The 19,230-nt window shown below is 38.1% G+C and overlaps 1 protein-coding gene across 3 annotated transcripts in view; it reads right to left on the bottom strand.

Annotated features, from left to right (window-relative positions):
* Nucleotides 1–19,230, bottom strand: part of FAF1 (Fas associated factor 1) — a 520,107-nt gene that overhangs the window by 109,146 nt on the left and 391,731 nt on the right. For all 3 annotated transcript variants that reach the window (XM_047085885.1, XM_047085886.1, XM_047085887.1), the window contains one exon: nucleotides 2,587–2,723. In XM_047085885.1, the coding sequence (XP_046941841.1) occupies nucleotides 2,587–2,723 (137 nt within the window). The remainder of the gene's footprint in view (nucleotides 1–2,586; nucleotides 2,724–19,230) is intronic.

The raw sequence follows: 19,230 nt of genomic DNA, 5'->3' as shown, positions 1-19,230 counted from the left end.
TAAAGTTGAAATACTTAAAGCATATTTATCAATTCGCTTAAAAGTAACAATAATAAACCCATTACATGTTAATATAAATACCACATTTTTATGAAAAATGGCTCTATGTTCCAAATGAAAAAGTTTAGCAAGAAGAATGGTATTGTTTTAACATTTTGCAAATGTCGTTAATGTCCGGCTTAATAGACCATAACTGGATTCTCACATTTACTTGTATATTAAACCAGTTACAATATGTTGTTTTATGTCTTAGTTAAAATTTATGAAGCAAATCCGGTCTCACATAGATATGTAGGTGAAAAAGAGAGGAGTATTTTAATAGATAATTGTAAATATCCTTTGATACACCTAAACTGACAAGTAGAAGTTTCTCCAAGTATGTGAAGAACTTGAAACCATTGATGAACTGTTTGTATTTTGTAATATTAAGATCCACTGACCTATCTTGGTCTTTGAATGGATCTTTTACCTATGCATGATTTTATAATATCATGCATTGGTCATGTTGAAAATATTGGTTCACTGACTTATGCATTTCTCCTCAATATTGACATACCTAATTATATGATATCAAAAAATCACATTTGTTAATCTTTACAACTGATGTCATCAGAAAATTATTTAAGCTGTCAATTTTATGGTGGATGACAATGTTTTGCTTAAAAGCTCAAGTTTTATCAGTGGCAACAAGTACTATCAGTAATACCTAGGCTATTTAAGTATAGTTTGTCTCTCAGTATTTTCAAGTAAAAATGATGTTCTGTAAGAAAAAAATGACTCGTTCAGCTCAAGCAACCATACAAGTGCTTTTCTTTGAGACTACCTTTGTACTCTGAAATGCAGCAGAAATGTGTTATCCATACCTCTCGTGTGTCACACAAACTATAAAAAGGGTGGAATTTAATAAAATAATTTTAAAATTGCACATAATAGAGGTAAAGAATATGCTACTGGTATAGTTTTGGTCATGACCTTGATTTGTGTGAAGGTGCCCGTAGTTTTACACAAATTTGATTTTGTGCCACCAATGCAAATGCTAGCACAGTAATAAAAAAAAAAAAAAGAGGCAAAAAAGAAAAGTCTTATCACTATCATGAAAACAATTTGATGTCACGGATCCAATGAAAGGGTCCAGAGGACCTCCAGGATCCATGGAATACATTTTAAGAACCACTGACTATTATAATACTGCCTTTGACAGGGAAAACAGGAATGAAGTATTATCTTCATTATCCATTTACCCTATGTAATTCATTCCCCTAGAAGATCTTCTTTAGCATTGTTTATGAAACTCAATGCTTTAGTTACAGAGCAAACATAAAATACCAGAGGTTTTATTTTGAGTTTTAAAGGCACTAGAATTTACACCATGCCCCGACATCATATTATCCACTACAGAACTTTTAACTGAAATACAGGTAGAAATAAAGTATCTCAGGGCCACCTGGGTGGCTCTGTCAGTTAAGTGACCGACTCTTGGTTTCAGCTCAGGTCATAACCTCATGGTTAGTGAGTTCGAGCCCTACATTGGACTCTGCACTGACAGCCCAGAGCCTGCCTGAGATTCTCTCTCTCCCACTCTCTCTGTCTCTCCTCCACTAGTGCTCTCTCCCTCTCAAAATAAACTTAAAAAAAAAAAAAAAGAAAGAAAGTATCTCAGACACAAGCTTTAGCTTGGGGCATGAGAAACATCTTTTCACTATGGCATAGGAAAGATATACTGTTTTCAATTTAAGCTATGTTCTAAATAATAATTTTATAATAATCCTTGGGGTATATCAGTAACAGTTTTATAAAAAATCACTGTTTTTGTTTGTAAAGAGTATGCTATGTGATTAAACTTACAGGCATCCTATAGCTTCATACCTTAGCACTGTATCCTAACACGGATTCACACAAATAAGGGGTACCAGCAACCACTGTGTGAACAATTGATTTATAATACCGAGTCACTGGCTTTTCTAGATAACTAAAGATCAGCATTTCTTTCAATTAATCAACATTACAGCAAGAAATCAATATATGTATAAAAAAATGTCATGTTTGACAAGTGATTATGACTTAATTGTTGGAGAATTTAGCAGTTCTGAACAATTAACATGATTATGCTATGTCCCAAGGGTTGGGCAATTTTATTAAGAAATTTCTGTTGGTGGGGCGCCTGGGTGGCTCAGTTGGTTCAGTGTCTGACTTCAGCTCAGGTCACGATCTCACAGTTCATGAGTTTGAGCCCCACGTTGGGCTCTGTGCTGACAGCTCGGAGCGTGGAGCCTGCTTCAGATTCTGTGTCTCCCTCTCTCTCTCCCCCTCCCCTGCTTGCACTCTGTCTCTCTCAAAAATAAATAAACATTAAAAAAATGTTTTTAAATAAAAAAAAAGAAATTTCTGTTGGAATTTAATGCAGTGTATTTCATTCTTCATAGAACCTGTACTTTTTGAAGATGTTCTTTTTTAGGATATTCTATGTTTTAAAATACAAAGATGTTCACCAATATAGAGAATTACTTTCAACTTTGATGGTAAATATTATAAGGTTTATCTCATACACAAGAAGTCACTCTACTCCCTTTGTGACAGGTACTTTACCTTGTATCACATTTAACACTTCATTAGATGAACGTTTTCCCATAATAATCAGAAAAAGTGGAAACTGATCTGTTTTTTGAGTCCGAATGGTTTGTGCCACAACACTGCCAAAATGTCTATTGCACATTGTCAGAAATCTAAAATGAGACAAAAGTCAAAGTCAATTTCATTTCGGAGTTTAATAAACTTACTAGTTCCCCAACAAAAAACTCACTGTTTTACTAATTATGTTACAAATAGCCTGTCTGTTATCAGTACATACAGTCCTGCTATACTGAGTTTTCAACAATATTTTAAATGATACAGAAATAATTATCATACAGGAAAGCAGGCAGCAAGCCCTAAATGCTGGCTGGAGGCTGAGAGAATAGAATTCTTAGTCTTAAACATTGCAAGCTATACTGCCCTAAACAATGAGAAAAACAAACAAAATGAATTTTAAGAGGAAAGAATTTCTTAAATAGGACAAATACCGTGTGGTACAAAGTTAAATTGACTGGCAGCATCCTAGACTAAACAGGATTTAGCAACATTTTCACAAGTCTTTAGAATCAAGAATTGTACTTTAGAATTGTGTTTTTTTCCAGTAGTAGTGGGCCTTCTAGTTTCATACTTACCATGAGATAAAAATAATAATTCTAAGCTTTTGACCAAAAAAGCTCAGAGATATTAGCATACTGAAGTCTAGCATTAGTATTCTTAACACGATCTGGAATAAATGAAAAAACTGATAAAGCTTTTCTCTTCTATTAGAGGACTGTTTGAAATTAGCATTTCTTTCAAGAGAAAAGGGTAGCTTATGATATGTTTTCAGATCTGATGGTAAAAAGTAAATGTCATAATAATAATGAATTATGAAAGACCAAATGCAAATATAGAATGCTTTAATAAGATCCAATTTAATAAAGTCTGTAAAAATAATGGACTTTTAATAACACAGGTCACAAAAGGCAAAACAGTGGAAATTCTGGGGACTAGCCACTGGTACTGGCTTATTAATTCTTAATTATGTTCATGAAAGGCAACTTAAATCGTGTGTTTTCTTATGCCTTATGATAATATTTTAGGTAACAACTCCTCTGAAATGTATGTTCTAGCTGATGAGCAAAATCCTGTTGTCACATGCATTAGAAGGTAAATCTATTTGAAAAGACAAACGGCATTAAAATGTCATGTGCTCAGATTCATTTGATATCCAAATTCAAAACAGAATCAAACCTCTTAATTTTTAAAGCCCATATATCTCTTGTCTATAGAAATTCATTCCAGAAATTTAGGCTGAATCCTCCATAAAACCTGTGCTGTGACTACAGGAAGTAGACCATGTTAAGGGCCACGAGAGCTGTCAGCAAGAGTGTCAAGGCAAGTTAGCACCACAGCAATAAGTTCACTGGGAGGCAGTTTCATATATATATTTAGAGCAGCAATAACCAGATCTCATGGCAATTTGAAATGACAAGGCCCTAAGAAATCAATTGTTGGCCATGAAATATCAGTGCTCCCATGAAAATTCAGATCTTCACATTCCAGAACTATTATACAATAAAAGGTGCTCAAGCAGCCGAAGCCTCCAGTACAAAATTTCACACTCATATAGTTTTAATTCATCAATGGAGATGTGTAGATCAAGACACTAGAACGTTAGGATGTCATTTTTCTTTCTGCTGTTACTAAAATATTTGAGGTCAATCTTGACCCTGATTTGATCATTGGCAACCTCTGAATTTAAAAATGTCAAAAAACATCTGGAATGTCATTCCCTACAAAAGGGAGAAAATAAGTCCTTGTTGCTTTCACACCAATGGATTAAGTGGATATCACAGTAGATGCCCATCATAGCACTAGCCTCACAAGTGATATTAAATACTACCTAAACAGGATACCCCCAAAAAAGGAAGGGAAGAAAGAAGCCAGGAAGGAAGGAAGGAGAAAAGAGAGAAAGCAGGCAGACACGCTGGTTAGCTTAGTGGTTTAAAGTATTCAATTTCAAGACAATTTGCCTGGAAATTGTGTACTTCCCAAATTGTCATTTTATGAAAACGAGCTAGAAGGGAAAATAATTATGAAAATAGAGGTAACTTGTTGAGTTTAAATTAATACACAACACACATTTCAAAACTTCACAAAGTGTATTCAAGAGAAATACAGCCTTCAAAGGCACATTAGCTGTTCAATTAACTATAAAAAACAACAAAGTGATCAGTTTTCTAGCAGGTATTGGCAAATCATTCTAATGTTTTGGAAGTCGTGGAGAAATACACAGGAATCCCGCAGCCAGTTGATGCTTTCTAGTGGCCTTAACTAACAATTTGTTCTAATCAAAGAGAGACTTTGTTAAATTTTTAATTAATCTAATTAATCTTCCTAAGATCTGAATCATGTTTACTTTGAGATTTTCAAATTACAATCAATGAGAGCATATAGGGCCAATGGACAGCCAAGTCCCAAATTACAAAATTCCTGCTTCTCAGTTCCTTCTATTACAATTTACAAGAACTTCACCACACAGATATCACATCCTTCTCATGGCTAGGAGACTCCACTTCTTCCTCTCAACATCTATTCACAACACAAAGTTACCATTCATAGCATACTACCAACAGCAAAAATCCGTTTCAGAACGTTAGCACAAAAACAGACAAGGGAAAAACAAATTGTTTCAAGAAAAAAAATGTGGTTTTCAGAATTGTGTGGCATTTTCTTCCCTTTTAAAGAGCTAAAAGTGTGCCAGTGCATCTAATGGCAGCACCAAACTTGTCAGCCTAACTGCATACGGTGTTCAAGAGAGTCAGGTGTCACAAAGGGATAAATGGTTTCCACAACAATTGGATTCCTACAATCTCAAACCCAGAAGGGGAAGCAATGGCAACTGTTCCCTGGCAAGGAGAAATGGCTTTGTTTTTTAATTATAAAAGCTTTAAATAAATGAAACAATTTACTCCTCATATATCTAATTAAGAGGAATCAACCCCCCCAAAACAAAAAGCTAAAGTGACAAATTTAAAAGACAAAGAATGAAGGTGGGAGGAAGGGAGGTAAGGAGGAAGGGGAAGAAGAAGGAAAGGTTGAGAAAATGAATGAAGAGAAAACAGTTAATCACAAATCAAGTATAATAAAGCAATTCATTGGTGGGGGCTGGGTGATGGTAGTGGTGGGGGAAGTGAGTGAGAAGTCTCAAACTTTGGCCTTGCTGATGAAACAAAATATAATTAGTAGCTCATATTCACCAGTTCTTGCTCTTAGAAATCTAAAATTAGATACAATCTTATCTTTTAATCTAAAGTTTGGGAAGAAAAAAAGCAGAACATCTAATGGCTAGCATATATTAATCATTAGTAAAATTTTCAGTCTCTGAAGCATAGTACTTTTCTATCTTGCTAATGGAAACCAGGATTACTAATAAATCAGATATGGGAAAAAGTAATCTCATTTTAATTCAAAACAGGATATAGTTTAGTTTCTCTCAATCAAATTCATAATTAAATGAGTCACTGACTTTTACTAAGTTGTACTCCAGCATAAGATACATAACAGAAGAAACACAGCAATTTAGGAATGGTGAGATTCCACAAACATTTACTATCTACTGCATACCAGATAATACAAAAGGATGCACATCTGATAAAAAATGGAGGCTAAAAACTGCTAATGACTCTGTGAGGCTTCCTGATTATTACATTTCAATATGTAATATTGAGGTTCCCAAGGAACCTCAGATGTAAAATGGGAGTAATACTTACATTTAAAACATTTATATTCTTGTAAGATACAAAAAGCATCAGAATTATGTTCAAAATATGGTATCCCTTCAAATTGGTAGCTATTTTATTACTAATTGCATAATGATATTTAACATTTTTATCATAACTATACTTTCAGAATTAAAATAAAAGCTTTTGGGGTGCCTGGGTGGCTCAGTTGGCTAAGCAACTGACTTTAGTTCAGGTCATGATCTCATGGTTTGTGAGTTTGAGCCCTGTGTTGGGCTCTGTGCTGACAGCTTGGAGCCTGGAGCCTGCTTCAGATTCGGTGTCATCCTCTCTTTTTCTTTCCTTCCCCCGCTTGTGCTCTGTCTCTGTCTGTCTCTCTCTGTCGCTCAAAGTAAGTAAACATTTAAAAATTTAAAGAAGAATCAAAAAACAAAAAAGAATCAAACGATAGCTTATACCTAGGGGCTAACACTGAAAGATTTAAAAAAAAAATATATATATATATACATATATATATATATTTTTTTCAACGTTTATTTATTTTTGGGACAGAGAGAGACAGAGCATGAACGGGGGAGGGGCAGAGAGAGAGGGAGACACAGAATCGGAAACAGGCTCCAGGCTCTGAGCCATCAGCCCAGAGCCCGACGCGGGGCTCGAACTCATGGACCGCGAGATCGTGACCTGGCTGAAGTCGGACGCTTAACCGACTGCGCCACCCAGGCGCCCCATAAAAAATATATATATTTTTAAACGTTTATTTATTTTTGAGACAGAGAGAGACAGAGCATGAATGGGGGAGGGTCAGAGAGAGAGGGAGACACAGAATCGGAAACAGGCTCCAGGCTCCGAGCTGTCAGCACAGAGCCCAACGCGGGGCTTGAACTCACGGACCACGAGATCATGACCTGAGCTGAAGTCAGATGTTCAACCGACTGAGCCACCCGGGCGCCCCAGAAAGATTTTTTGCATAGTAAGAATTGTTGACTAAAACCCAAAATAGTCACTGGTTTTATTTTCATTTAGAGAATGAAAGGGGAAGTATTAATATTTGGAAAATAAGAAAAGACATGATGCTACAGCTGTGTAATACTACAAAACCTTACACATTTAAAAGTGGATATGATAGGCACAACACAATTATGTAGCTAAATGCAATCAGAGTCTGTTTTCCCAAACTTACTCATCTCTAATAAAAAAAAAATGAAGTAAAACAAAAAGGAAACAGAACTAAAATCACTATTAAAAAATGTATTTACTGGGGCGCCTGGGTGGCTCAGTCAGTTAAGCATCCGATTTTGGCTCAGGTCGTGATCTCACGGTTCGTGAGTTCGAGCCCCGTGTCAGGCTCTGTGCTGACAGCTCAGGGCCTGGAGCCTGCTTCTGATTCTGTGTCTCCCATCCCTCAGCTCCTCCCGTGCTCACACTGTCTCTCAAAATAAAGATTAAAAAAAATTTTTTTTAATGTATTTATGTTTAGCAGTGTTAACTGATTTAAAAGCAAGAATCAGTATTAAAATTTCTGGCTGCTTACCCTTGAGCCATTAAACATTAATTGTCTTTCTGATAAAGTGTGAACCATTTCTTCAAAATGAGAGGTTACTAAGCAGAAGATATTCATGTTCAACAGTGCTATGGGACTTCTCCAATATTACCAAATAGTTTAAGGCAGAATCTATGTATACATTTCCTTAGCTATAGCTGCTAATTTTATACTACTTCTTAAGTTACTTTGGTTTAAGGTTCTTCCCTTTATTTATTAAAAAAATTTTAATGCTTATTTATTTTTGAGAGAGAGAGAGGCAGAGAAAGACAGGAACAGAGGACCTGAAGCAGGCTCCATGCTGATAGCAGAGAGCCCAATGTGGGGCTCAAACTCACAAACCATGAGATCATGACCTGAGCTGAAATCATGAGTTGGACACTTAGCAAACTGAGTCACCCAGGCACTCCAAAGTCTCTTCCCTTTAAAACAGACCAAACAAGCTGTTTTTGCTAGAGTAATAATCCTCATTACTCACACATGTGCATACATGTGGGTTTGTTTAACCACATTTATGTATATCAGTAGAAAAACCAGAACATAAAAGAAAGAACCCTTGAGATCATCTACCTATCTAGCCATTCTTTCTTCTGCTTTTCCCTTTAATAAGAAAATTAAAGCCAAGGTCCTTTAATGTGTGAAGTGAGACTTATCAAGTTACTAGCACTGCCAAGCATACCAAAATCAGGCCAAAGAGTTTTGTTTCCTACTGCAACACCATTTCCACGTCTGCATGCCTATCCCATTGTTTAGCTCAGTTCTGGAGTTTGTATTGGGAATGATCTTCAGCACCTCTGGTAACACTCTTCGTCCTTTGAGGGTAGTTTTGATTTTTGGAAATAGTCTTAAGTATGATTCAAACTGAGGAAAAGGTATGTGACTAAGCTGGGGGACAATGATTATACAGGCCGTGATCTTTAAGCTTTAATGGCTTAGGAATCACCTAGGGAGTTTGTTTATCTTGGAGAGAGAGTGACAGGCAGCGAGAGAATCTTAAGCCCTGACGTGGGGCTTGATCCCACAACCTTGGGATCATGACCTGGGCCGAAATCGAGCCAGATGCTCAACTGACTGAGCCCCATTTTATTTTATTTTATTTTATTTTTCAATATATGAAATTTATTGTCAAATTGGTTTCCATACAACACCCAGTGCTCATCCCCAAAGGTGCCCTCCTCAATACCCATCACCCACCCTCCCCTCCCCTCCCTCCCACCCCCCATCAACCCTCAGTTTGTTCTCAGTTTTTAACAGTCTCTTATGCTTTGGCTCTCTCCCACTCTAACCTCTTTTTTTTTTTTTTTTTTTTTTTTTTAGCCCCATTTTAAAAGGCAGGTTCCTCAGCCCCATTCCCCAGAGATTCTGATTCAGTAGATCTGGGGAAAGGCCCAGGAAACTGCCTATTTTAATAAACTGCCAACCCACACCAGGTGATTTTTACATTAGGGGTTAATGGACTACACTGAGAAACACGTTTTCAGGGCACAGGACTGCTTTCCTTGTAAAGCTTTAAGCTGTCTCTGAATGAAGTTCTTAAAGAAGTTGTCCCCAAAATGTTTTGGACAATGGCAGCTTCAGTGGACCATGTGTCTAGTCTCCTGAGGTGATGACCATGTTGAAGATGTTAATTCTCACTTGTTTGTGTAGGTGAGCTGCAATGTCTCTATGAGACAACTAAAAATACTCCTAAAGCCTGTGAGCTACAGGTGATAGAGGAAAAACAAAGCAGGGAAAGGGAGCCTGCAATACAAAATAGTCTCATTGAAAAGTTGGTATTTGGTCAAAGACTCAAAAGAGGTGAAGGAGGAAGTGAAACACGTATCTCTGGGAAGAGAATTTCAGGCAGAAAGAACAGCAAATACCAACACCTCGATAGCATATTGTAAAGGTAAAAATAAGGTTAGTATAGCTGGAGCAGAGTGAAGCATAAAAAACAAAACTGATAGTTTTGACTATTTCTATATGGTAAAAAATAGCTTAACAAGGCCAAAAGATAAATGATGAACAGGGGAAAAAATTCTGAATTTCAAACCACAGAAAAAGGGCAAAGTTCCCTAATATACAGAACTCTTAAAAAACAATAAGGAAAAGATCAACAAACAATATATAAAGACAGCTCCCATAAATGGAAATAGCAGTGGCTCATAAACATGTGAAAAGGCACACAAAATAACTCATAATGAGTTAACTTCTAATTAAAGCTACACTAAGAGGGGTGCCTGGCTGGCTCAGTGGGTGGAGCATGTGACTCTTGATCTAGGGATCATGAGTTTGAGCCCCATGTTGGTTGTGGAGATTACTTAAATAAATAAATAAACTTAAAAAAATAAAGCTACACTAAGAAACTATTTTTCATCTGTCAGCTTAATAAAGCAAGTATTGTACACTGTTAGACGGAGTGAAATTTGTGCCAACTCCCTTGTGGGCAATTTGCCAGTATCTATGAAAATTAAAAATGCACACATACTCTTTTTTTTCTTCCAAGTTTTAATTTAAATTCCAGTTAGTTAACATACAGTGTAATATTATTTTCAGGTGTAGGATTTAGTGAGTCATCACTTACATACAACACCCAGTGCTCATCACATGTGCTCTGCTTAATCCCCATCACCTATTTAACCCATCTCCCCCGCCCACCTCCCCTGCAGCAACCCTCAGTGTTCTCTATAGTTAAAAGTCTGTTTTATGGTTTGCCTCTCTTTTCCCCTATGTTCATCTGTTAAAAAATACACACATACTCTTAACCTAGCACTCCTACATTTGGGAATTTAGTTTAGATATGTTTTTATGTAGGAAATCACTTATGTGTACTCTTACTGCAGAACTGTAATATTGGATGCCCATCAGTAGGATCTCATTAAATAAATTATAGTAACTTTGGAAATTAAAAGGGATATTTATCCATAAAGCAGAAAGAGTTCTTTACGAACTGATATGGAATATCTTTAGCATATAATGTTAGAGAGAATCCTGGGAAGATGATGGCATAGGAGGACGCTGGGCTCACCGCGCGTCCTGCTGATCACTTAGATTCCACCTACACCTGCCTAAATAACCCAGAAAACCGCCAGAAGACTAGCACAACGGAGTCTCCGGAGCCAAGCGCAGACGAGAGGCCCACGGAAGAGGGTAGGAAGGGTGGCGAGGCGGTGAGCGCTACACAGACTGGCGGGAGGGAGCCGGGGCGGAGGGGTGGCCCGCCGGCCAAGCAGAGCCCTCAAATCTGGCTTCCAAAAGCGGAGGGGCAGGACGGAGTGTGTTCCGACAGCAAGTGGGACTTGACATCTGGAAGGTTATAAGCTAACAGCTCTGCTCGGAGAACGGGAAGGCTGGAGGACAACAGGAGGGAGAGTTGTTGAGCCCCTGACGACAGAGCTCAGCTTGGCGGGGAACAAAGTTGCTCACCAGTGCCATCTCCCTCGCCCATCCGCCAGCCAAAATCCCAAAGGGAACCAGTTCCTGCCAGGGAACTTGCTTGCACCGCGCAAACCCCCAACGCTGTGCTTCTGCGGATCCATCCCTCTGGCAGGTCTGACTCCCTCCTGGTGCCCCTCCCGAAGCGGATCTCCGAAGGAAAAGCGAGCTGAGCCTGCCCCTCCCGCCCCTGTGCACCTTGCTGATCCACCCCAGCTAATACACCAGATCCCCAGCACCACAAGCCTGGCAGTGTGCAGGTAGCCCAGACGGGCCACGCCACCCCACAGTGAATCCCACCGCTAGGAGAGGGGAAGAGAAGGCACACACCAGTCTGACTGTGGCCCCAGCGGTGGGCTGGGGGCAGACATCAGGTCTGACTGCGGCCCCGCCCACCAACGCAAGTTATTCCAGACAGCACAGGGGAAGTGCCCCGCAGTCCTGCACCACTCCAGGGACTATCCAAAATGACGAAACAGAAGAATTCCCCTCAGAAAAATGTCCAGGAAATAACAACAGCTAACGAACTGATCAAAAGTGATTTAAACAATATAACAGAAAGTAAATTTAGAATAATAGTCATAAAATTAATTGCTGGGCTTTAAAACAGTATAAAGGACAGCAGAGAATCTCTTGCTACAGAGATCAAGGGACTAAGGAACAGCCAGGAGGAGCTAAAAAATACTATCAACAGGCTGCAAAATAAAATGGAGACAACTACAGCTTGGATTGAAGAGGCAGAGGAGAGAATAGGTGAACTAGAAGATAAAGTTATGGAAAAAGAGGAAGCTGAGAAAAAGATAAAAAAAATCCAGGAGTATGAGGGGAAAATTAGAGAACTAAATGATGCACTAAAGAGAAATAATCTACGCATAATTGGTATTCCAGAGGAGGAAGAGAGAGGGAAAGGTGCTGAAGGTGTACTTGAAGAAATAATAGCTGAGAACTTCCCAGATCTGGGGAAGGAAAAAGGCATTGACATCCATGAGGCACAGAGAACTCCCTTCAGACGTAACTTGAATCGATCTTCTGCACGACGTATCATAGTGAAACTGGCAAAATACAAGGATAAAGAGAAAATTCTGAAAGCAGCTAGGGATAAATGTGCTCTAATATATAAAGGGAGACCTATAAGACTCGTGACCGGTCTCTCTACTGAAACTTGGCAGGCCAGAAAGGAATGGCAGGAAATCTTCCATGTGATGAACAGAAAAAATTTGCAGCCGAGAATCCTTTATCCAGCAAGTCTGTCATTTAGAATAGAAGGAGAGATAAAGGTCTTCCCAAACAAACAAAAACTGAAGGAATTCGTCACCACTAAACCAGCCCTACAAGAGATCCTAAGGGGGATCCTGTGAGATAAAGTACCAGAGACATCGCTACAAGCACGAAACCTACAAACATCACAATGACTCTAAACCCATATCTTTTTATAATAACACTGAATGTAAATGGACTAAATGCTCCAACCAAAAGACATAGGGTATCAGAATGGATTAAAAAAAAGACCCATCTATTTGCTGTCTACAAGAGACTCATTTTAGACCTGAGGACACCTTCAGATTGAGAGTGAGGGGATGGAGAACTATTTATCATGCCACTGGAAGTCAAAAGAAAGCTGGAGTAGCCACTTATATCAGACAAACTAGACTTTAAATTAAAGGCTGTAACAAGAGATGAAGAAGGGCATTATATAATAATCACAGGGTCTATCCATCAGGAAGAACTAACAATTATAAATGTCTATGCGCCGAATATGGGAGCCCCCAAATATATAAAACAATTACAAACATAAGCAACCTTATAGATAAGAATGTGGTAATTGCAGGGGACTTTAACACTCCACTTACAGAAATGGACAGATCATCTAGACACACGGTCAATAAAGAAACAAGGGCCCTGAATGATATATTGGATCTGATGGACTTGACAGATATATTTAGAATTCTGCATCCCAAAGCAACAGAATATACTTTCTTCTCGAGTGCACATGGAACATTCTCCAAGATAGATCACATACTGGGTCACAAAGCAGTGCTTCATAAGTATGCAAGAATTGAAATCATACCATGCATACTTTCAGACCACAATACTATGAAGCTTAAAATCAACCACAGGAAAAAGTCTGGAAAACCTCCAAAAGCATGGAGGTTAAAGAACACCCTACTAAAGAATGAATGGGTCAACCAGGCAATTAGAAAAGAAATTAAAAAATATATGGAAACAAACGAAAATGAAAATACAACAATCCAAACACTTTGGGATGCAGCGAAGGCAGTCCTGAGAGGAAAATACATTGCAATCCAGGCCTATCTCAAGAAACAAGAAAAGTCCCAAATACAAAATCTAACAGCACACCTAAAGGAAATAGAAGCAGAACACAAAGACAGCCTAAATCCAGCAGAAGAAGAGAAATAATAAAGATCAGAGCAGAAATAAACAATATAGAATCTAAAAAAAGTTTAGAGCAGATCAACGAAACCAAGAGTTGGTTTTTTGAAAAAATAAACCAAATTGATAAACCTCTAGCCAGGCTTCTCAAAAACAAAAGGGAGATGACCCAAATAGATAAAATCATGAATGAAAATGGAATTATTACAACCAATCCCTCAGAGATACAAGCAATTATCAGGGAATACTATGAAAAATTATATGCCAACAAACTGGACAACCTGGAGAAATGGACAAATTCCTAAACACCCACACGCTTCCAAAACTCAATCAGGAGGAAATAGAAAGCTTGAACAGACCCATAACCAGCGAAGAAATTGAATCAGTCATCAAAAATCTCCCAACAAATAAGAGTCCAGGACCAGATGGCTTCCCAGGGGAGTTCTACCAGATGTTTAAAGCAGAGATAATACCTATCCTTCTCAAGCTATTCCAAAAAATAGAAAGGGAAGGAAAACTTCCAGACTCATTCTATGAATGAGTATTACTATGAAGCCAGTATTACTTTGATTCCTAAACCAGACAGAGACCCAGTAAAAAAAGAGAACTACAGACCAATATCCCTGATGAATATGGATGCAAAAATTCTCAATAATAATACTAGAAAATCGAATTCAACAGCATATAAAAAGAATTATTCACCATAATCAAGTGGATTCATTCCTGCGATGCAGGGCTGGTTCAACATTCGCAAATCAATCAATGTGATACATCACATTAATAAAAGAAAAGATAAGAACCATATGATCCTGTCAATCGATGCAGAAAAGGCCTTTGACAAAATTCAGCAACTTTCTTAATAAAAACCCTCGAGAAAGTCAGGATAGAAGGAACATACTTAAAGATCATAAAAGCCATTTATGAAAAGCCCACAGCTAACATCATCCTCATTGATGGGGAGGATCAATGGGGAAAAACTGAGAGCTTTTTCCCTGAGATCAGGAACACGACAGGGATGTCCACTCTCACCGCTGTTGTTTAACACAGTGTTGGAAGTTCTAGCATCAGCAATCAGACAACAAAAGGAAATCAAAGGCATCAAAATTGACAAAGATGAAGTTAAGCTTTCACTTTTTGCAGATGACATGATATTATACATGGAAAATCCGACAGACTCCACCAGAAGTCTGCTAGAACTGATACATGAATTTAGCAAAGTTGCAGGATACAAAATCAATGTACAGAAATCAGTTGCATTCTTATACACTAATAATGAAGCAACAGAAAGACAAATAAAGAAACTGATCCCATTCACAATTGCACCAAGAAGCATAAAATACCTAGGAATAAACCTAACCAAAGATGTAAAAGATCTGTATGCTGAAAACTATAGAAAGCTTATAAAGGAAATTGAAGAAGGTATAAAGAAATGGAAAAACATTCTGTGTTCATGGATGGGAAGAATAAATATTGTCAAAATGTCAATACTACCCAAAGCTATCTACACATTCAATGCAATCCCAATCAAAATTGCACCAGCATTCTTCTCGAAGCTAGAACAAGCAATCCTAAAATTCATATGGAACCACAAAAGGCCCCGAATAGCCAAAGGAATTTTGAAGAAGAAGACCAAAGCAGGAGGCATCACAATCCCAGACTTTAGCCTCTACTACAAAGCTGTAATCATCAAGACAGCATGGTATTGGCACAAAAACAGACACATAGACCAATGGAAGAGAATAGAAACCCCAGAACTAGACCCACAAAAGTATGGCCAACTAATCTTTGACAAAGCAGGAAAGAATATCCAATGGAAAAAAGACAGTGTCTTTAACAAATGGTGCTGGGAGAACTGGACAGCAACATGCAGAAGAATGAAACTAGACCACTTTCTCACACCATTCACAAAAATAAACTCAAAATGGATAAAGGACCTGAATGTGAGACAGGAAATCATCAAAACCCTAGAGGAGAAAGCAGGAAAAGAACTCTCTGACCTCAGCCACAGCAATTTCTTACTTGACACATCCCCAAAGGCAAGGGAATGAAAAGCAAAAATGAACTACTGGGACCTTATGAAGATAAAAAGCTTCCGCACAACAAAGGAAACAACCAACAAAACTAAAAGGCAACCAACAGAATGGGAAAAGATATTTGCAAATGACATATCGGACAAAGGGCTAGTATCCAAAATCTATAAAGAGCTCACCAAACTCCACACCCGAAAAACAAATAACCCAGTGAAGAAAACATGAATAGACACTTCTCTAAAGAAGACATCCGGATGGCCAACAGGCACATGAAAAGATACCCAACATCACTCCTCATCAGGGAAATACAAATCAAAACCACACTCAGATATCACCTCACACCAGTCAGAGTGGCTAAAATGAACAAATTAGGAGACTATAGATGCTGGAGAGGATGTGGAGAAACAGGAACCCTCTTGCACTGTTGGTGGGAATGCAAACTGGTGCAGCCACTCTGGAAAACAGTGTGGAGGTTCCTCAAAAAATTAAAAATAGATCTACCCTATGACCCAGCAATAGCACTGCTAGGAATTTACCCAAGGGATACAGGAGTACTGATGCATAGGGGCACTTGTACCCCAATGTTTATAGCAGCACTCTCAACAATAGCCAAATGATGGAACAAGCCTAAATGTCCATCAACTGGATAAAAAAATTGTGGTATATACACAATGGAGTACTACGTGGCAATGAGAAAGAATGAAATATGGCCCTTTGTAGCAACATGGATGGAACTGGAGAGTGTTATGCTGAGTGAAATAAGTCCTACAGAGAAAGATACCATATGGTTTCACTCTTATGTGGATCCTGAGAAACTTAACAGAAACCCATGGGGGAGGGGAAGGAAAAAAAAAAAAGAGGTTAGAGTGGAAGAGAGCCAAAGCATAAGAGACTCTTAAAAACTGAGAACAAACTGAAGGTTGATAGGGGGTGGGAGGGAGGGGAGGGTGGGTGATGGGTATTGAGGAGGGCACCTTTTGGGATGAGCACTGGGTGTTGTATGGAAACCAATTTGACAATAAACTTCATATATTGGAAAAAAAAAACATATAATGTTAGTGGAAAAAGCAAGGTGTTGAATGGTGTTTACCCGTTCCACCATGGTATAAAACAGATGAAAAGTAAGTACATATTAGCTTTGGCTTGTTTTACATAAAACAGTCTCTGGATGGATAAATGAGAAACTTACAACAGTGCCTCTGGGGAGGGTAACTAACAGGGGTAAGTATGGGACTTTTCATTTCATACCTTTTTTTTGCCTTTTGAATTTTGCTTAATGTCAATATATTAGCCAATCATGAAATAAATATCAAATTTGAAAGACAGTAAGTCCATTACAAAAATAAAGAAAAATTACATGTAATATAAATTCCATAAACTTTTAACACAATGCTAATAACATTTGTCTACTTCTTATCAGTGTTTCGTTCAAATATATCTTTTCCTTTTTGTGGTAATCACTATATGAGTGAATACAATTTTTAAGTCTTCTATGCCATAGTAATGAACTGGCATGTTACTTAAGTGTTTGAATAATATTCCATTGAGTAGATGTATATATTGTCATATTCATAAATATTCACCTATAGCTAGATTTTTCTTTCTAGTTTTTATTATTATGAATAATACTGGGATAAATAACCTGAAGTATTTCCTATGAAGTGAAGTGAAAGTCTGTGAAGTGAAAACATAGGGTAAAAGGATAGAATCATTTAATGACTACTGATCCATATTATTAATATGTATCAGTCACTTTTTAAAAATTATTTTGAGAGAGAGAGCAAGAAAGAGCATGGGGGAAGGGCAGAGAGAGAATCCCAAGCAGGCTCTGTGCTGTCAGTGTGAAGCTCTACATGGGGCTTGATTTCATAAATTGAGATCATGACCTGAGCTGAAATCAGGAGTTGACACTTAACCAACTGAGCCATCCAGGAGCCCCTATACCAATTGTTTTCTAAAAGTATGGTATAATGTTTCTCCATGAAAATGCAATACTATATGCATGTTAGTACACAGCCAAACTAAAGGCCAATTAAAAAAAAAAAACACAGGTGAGATTTTGGGAAGATTTAATCTAAAAAAATCCTTGGTCTGTTTGAAGCTTATTAGACTTCTTAGTAACAGTAAACTGTTAAATGTCTCAATAGATAAGGAGTCAGAATTTATTCTATTTTTGAGAGAGCGAGAGAGAGTGTGAGCAGGGGAAGGACAGAGAGAGAGGGAGACACAGAATCGGAAGCAGGTTGCAGGCTCCAAGTTCCAAGCTGTCAGCATAGAACCTGACTCAGGGCTTAAACCCACGAACTGTAAGATCATGACCTGAGCCAAAGTTGGATGCTTAACCGACTGAGCCACCCAGGTGCCCCAGGAGTCAGAGTTTAAAAAAATGAAATAACTTTTTTTTAAAGTTTATTTATTTATTTGAGAGCTAGAGAGACAGAGAGAGAGAGAGAGGGAGAGAGAGAGTACAAGTGGGGGGTGGGGGGGAGCATAGAGAAAGGGGAGAGAGAGAATCCCAAGCACTGAGCTATCAGTGCAGAGCCTGATGCAGGGCCCAAACTCATGAACTGTGAGATCATGACCTGAGCTGAAATCAAGAGTCTGATGCTTAACCGACTGAGCCACCCAGGTACCCCAAAACCAAGTAACTTAATTTATCTCCTTATTGTTACCCATAAATCACTCAGTGAAAAGGCATTGAGGCACTGACAGTTTAATGACTATAGAGTCATTATTCACACATTTTTTTGGGATGGGCAATAATCATAAATAGATAATTGGCTATCTTATTCTCACCACTAGTAAGAAATAAACATTTATTTTAAGTACCTCGTACAAATCTTAGTTGGGAGGAATAACAGAATATCTAATCCAATTTCTTATCAAATGCAAAAATTCCTTCTCTAGAAATGTAAAGAGAAGATTCATTATCAGGGGCCAAATAAGAGAACAAATGTATGTTAAATAAAAAAAAAATATTTCTTTTATGTTCTGTCTTTTATCAATCAGTCAATATTTAGGAGGACCTACTAAACATATGACAAGGTAAGACATGGTTTGTGTCCTTAATAAGGATATTTTGGCTTTGATAAATCAAGGCCCCTATACAGGAAACATAATCTGGCATTTAACTGGGGTCTGAATTTTAGTGGTTCAGATTAAGTACTGGAGAGAATGAGAGAAGGGAATGGGGGCCCAGAAGTCAGGGAGAACTTTGTGTTCCATAATGGTACTCTTGGACAGCTATTAGGAGAAATCATCTCTTATTCACCTCTGCATTCCTAGCACCTAGTGACTAATTATATTTGTTGCATGAATAAGCCAATTTATGCTTCAGTAACCTTATCTCCACTACGATAATGTTGACCATACAACTTTTCTTTTCCTCTTCCAACTACTTCTGAAATCAGTTTAATAGAGACAGTTGGGGGGCGCCTGGGTGGTTCAGTCGGTTAAGCCTCTGACTTGGGCTCGGGTCATGATCTCACAGTTAGTGAGTTTAAGTCCTGCATCAGGCTCTGTGCTGACAGTGCGGAGCCTGGAGCCTGCTTTGGAT

Source organism: Lynx rufus, unplaced genomic scaffold (assembly GCF_022079265.1).
Source record: "Lynx rufus isolate CCGP_SWC_20201006 ecotype Redwood Valley unplaced genomic scaffold, mLynRuf1.p SCAF_2, whole genome shotgun sequence".
Classification (NCBI taxonomy): Eukaryota; Metazoa; Chordata; class Mammalia; order Carnivora; family Felidae; genus Lynx; species Lynx rufus.
Note: the sequence above shows the minus strand (reverse complement) of the source record. Positions and strands in the feature narration are given on the sequence as shown.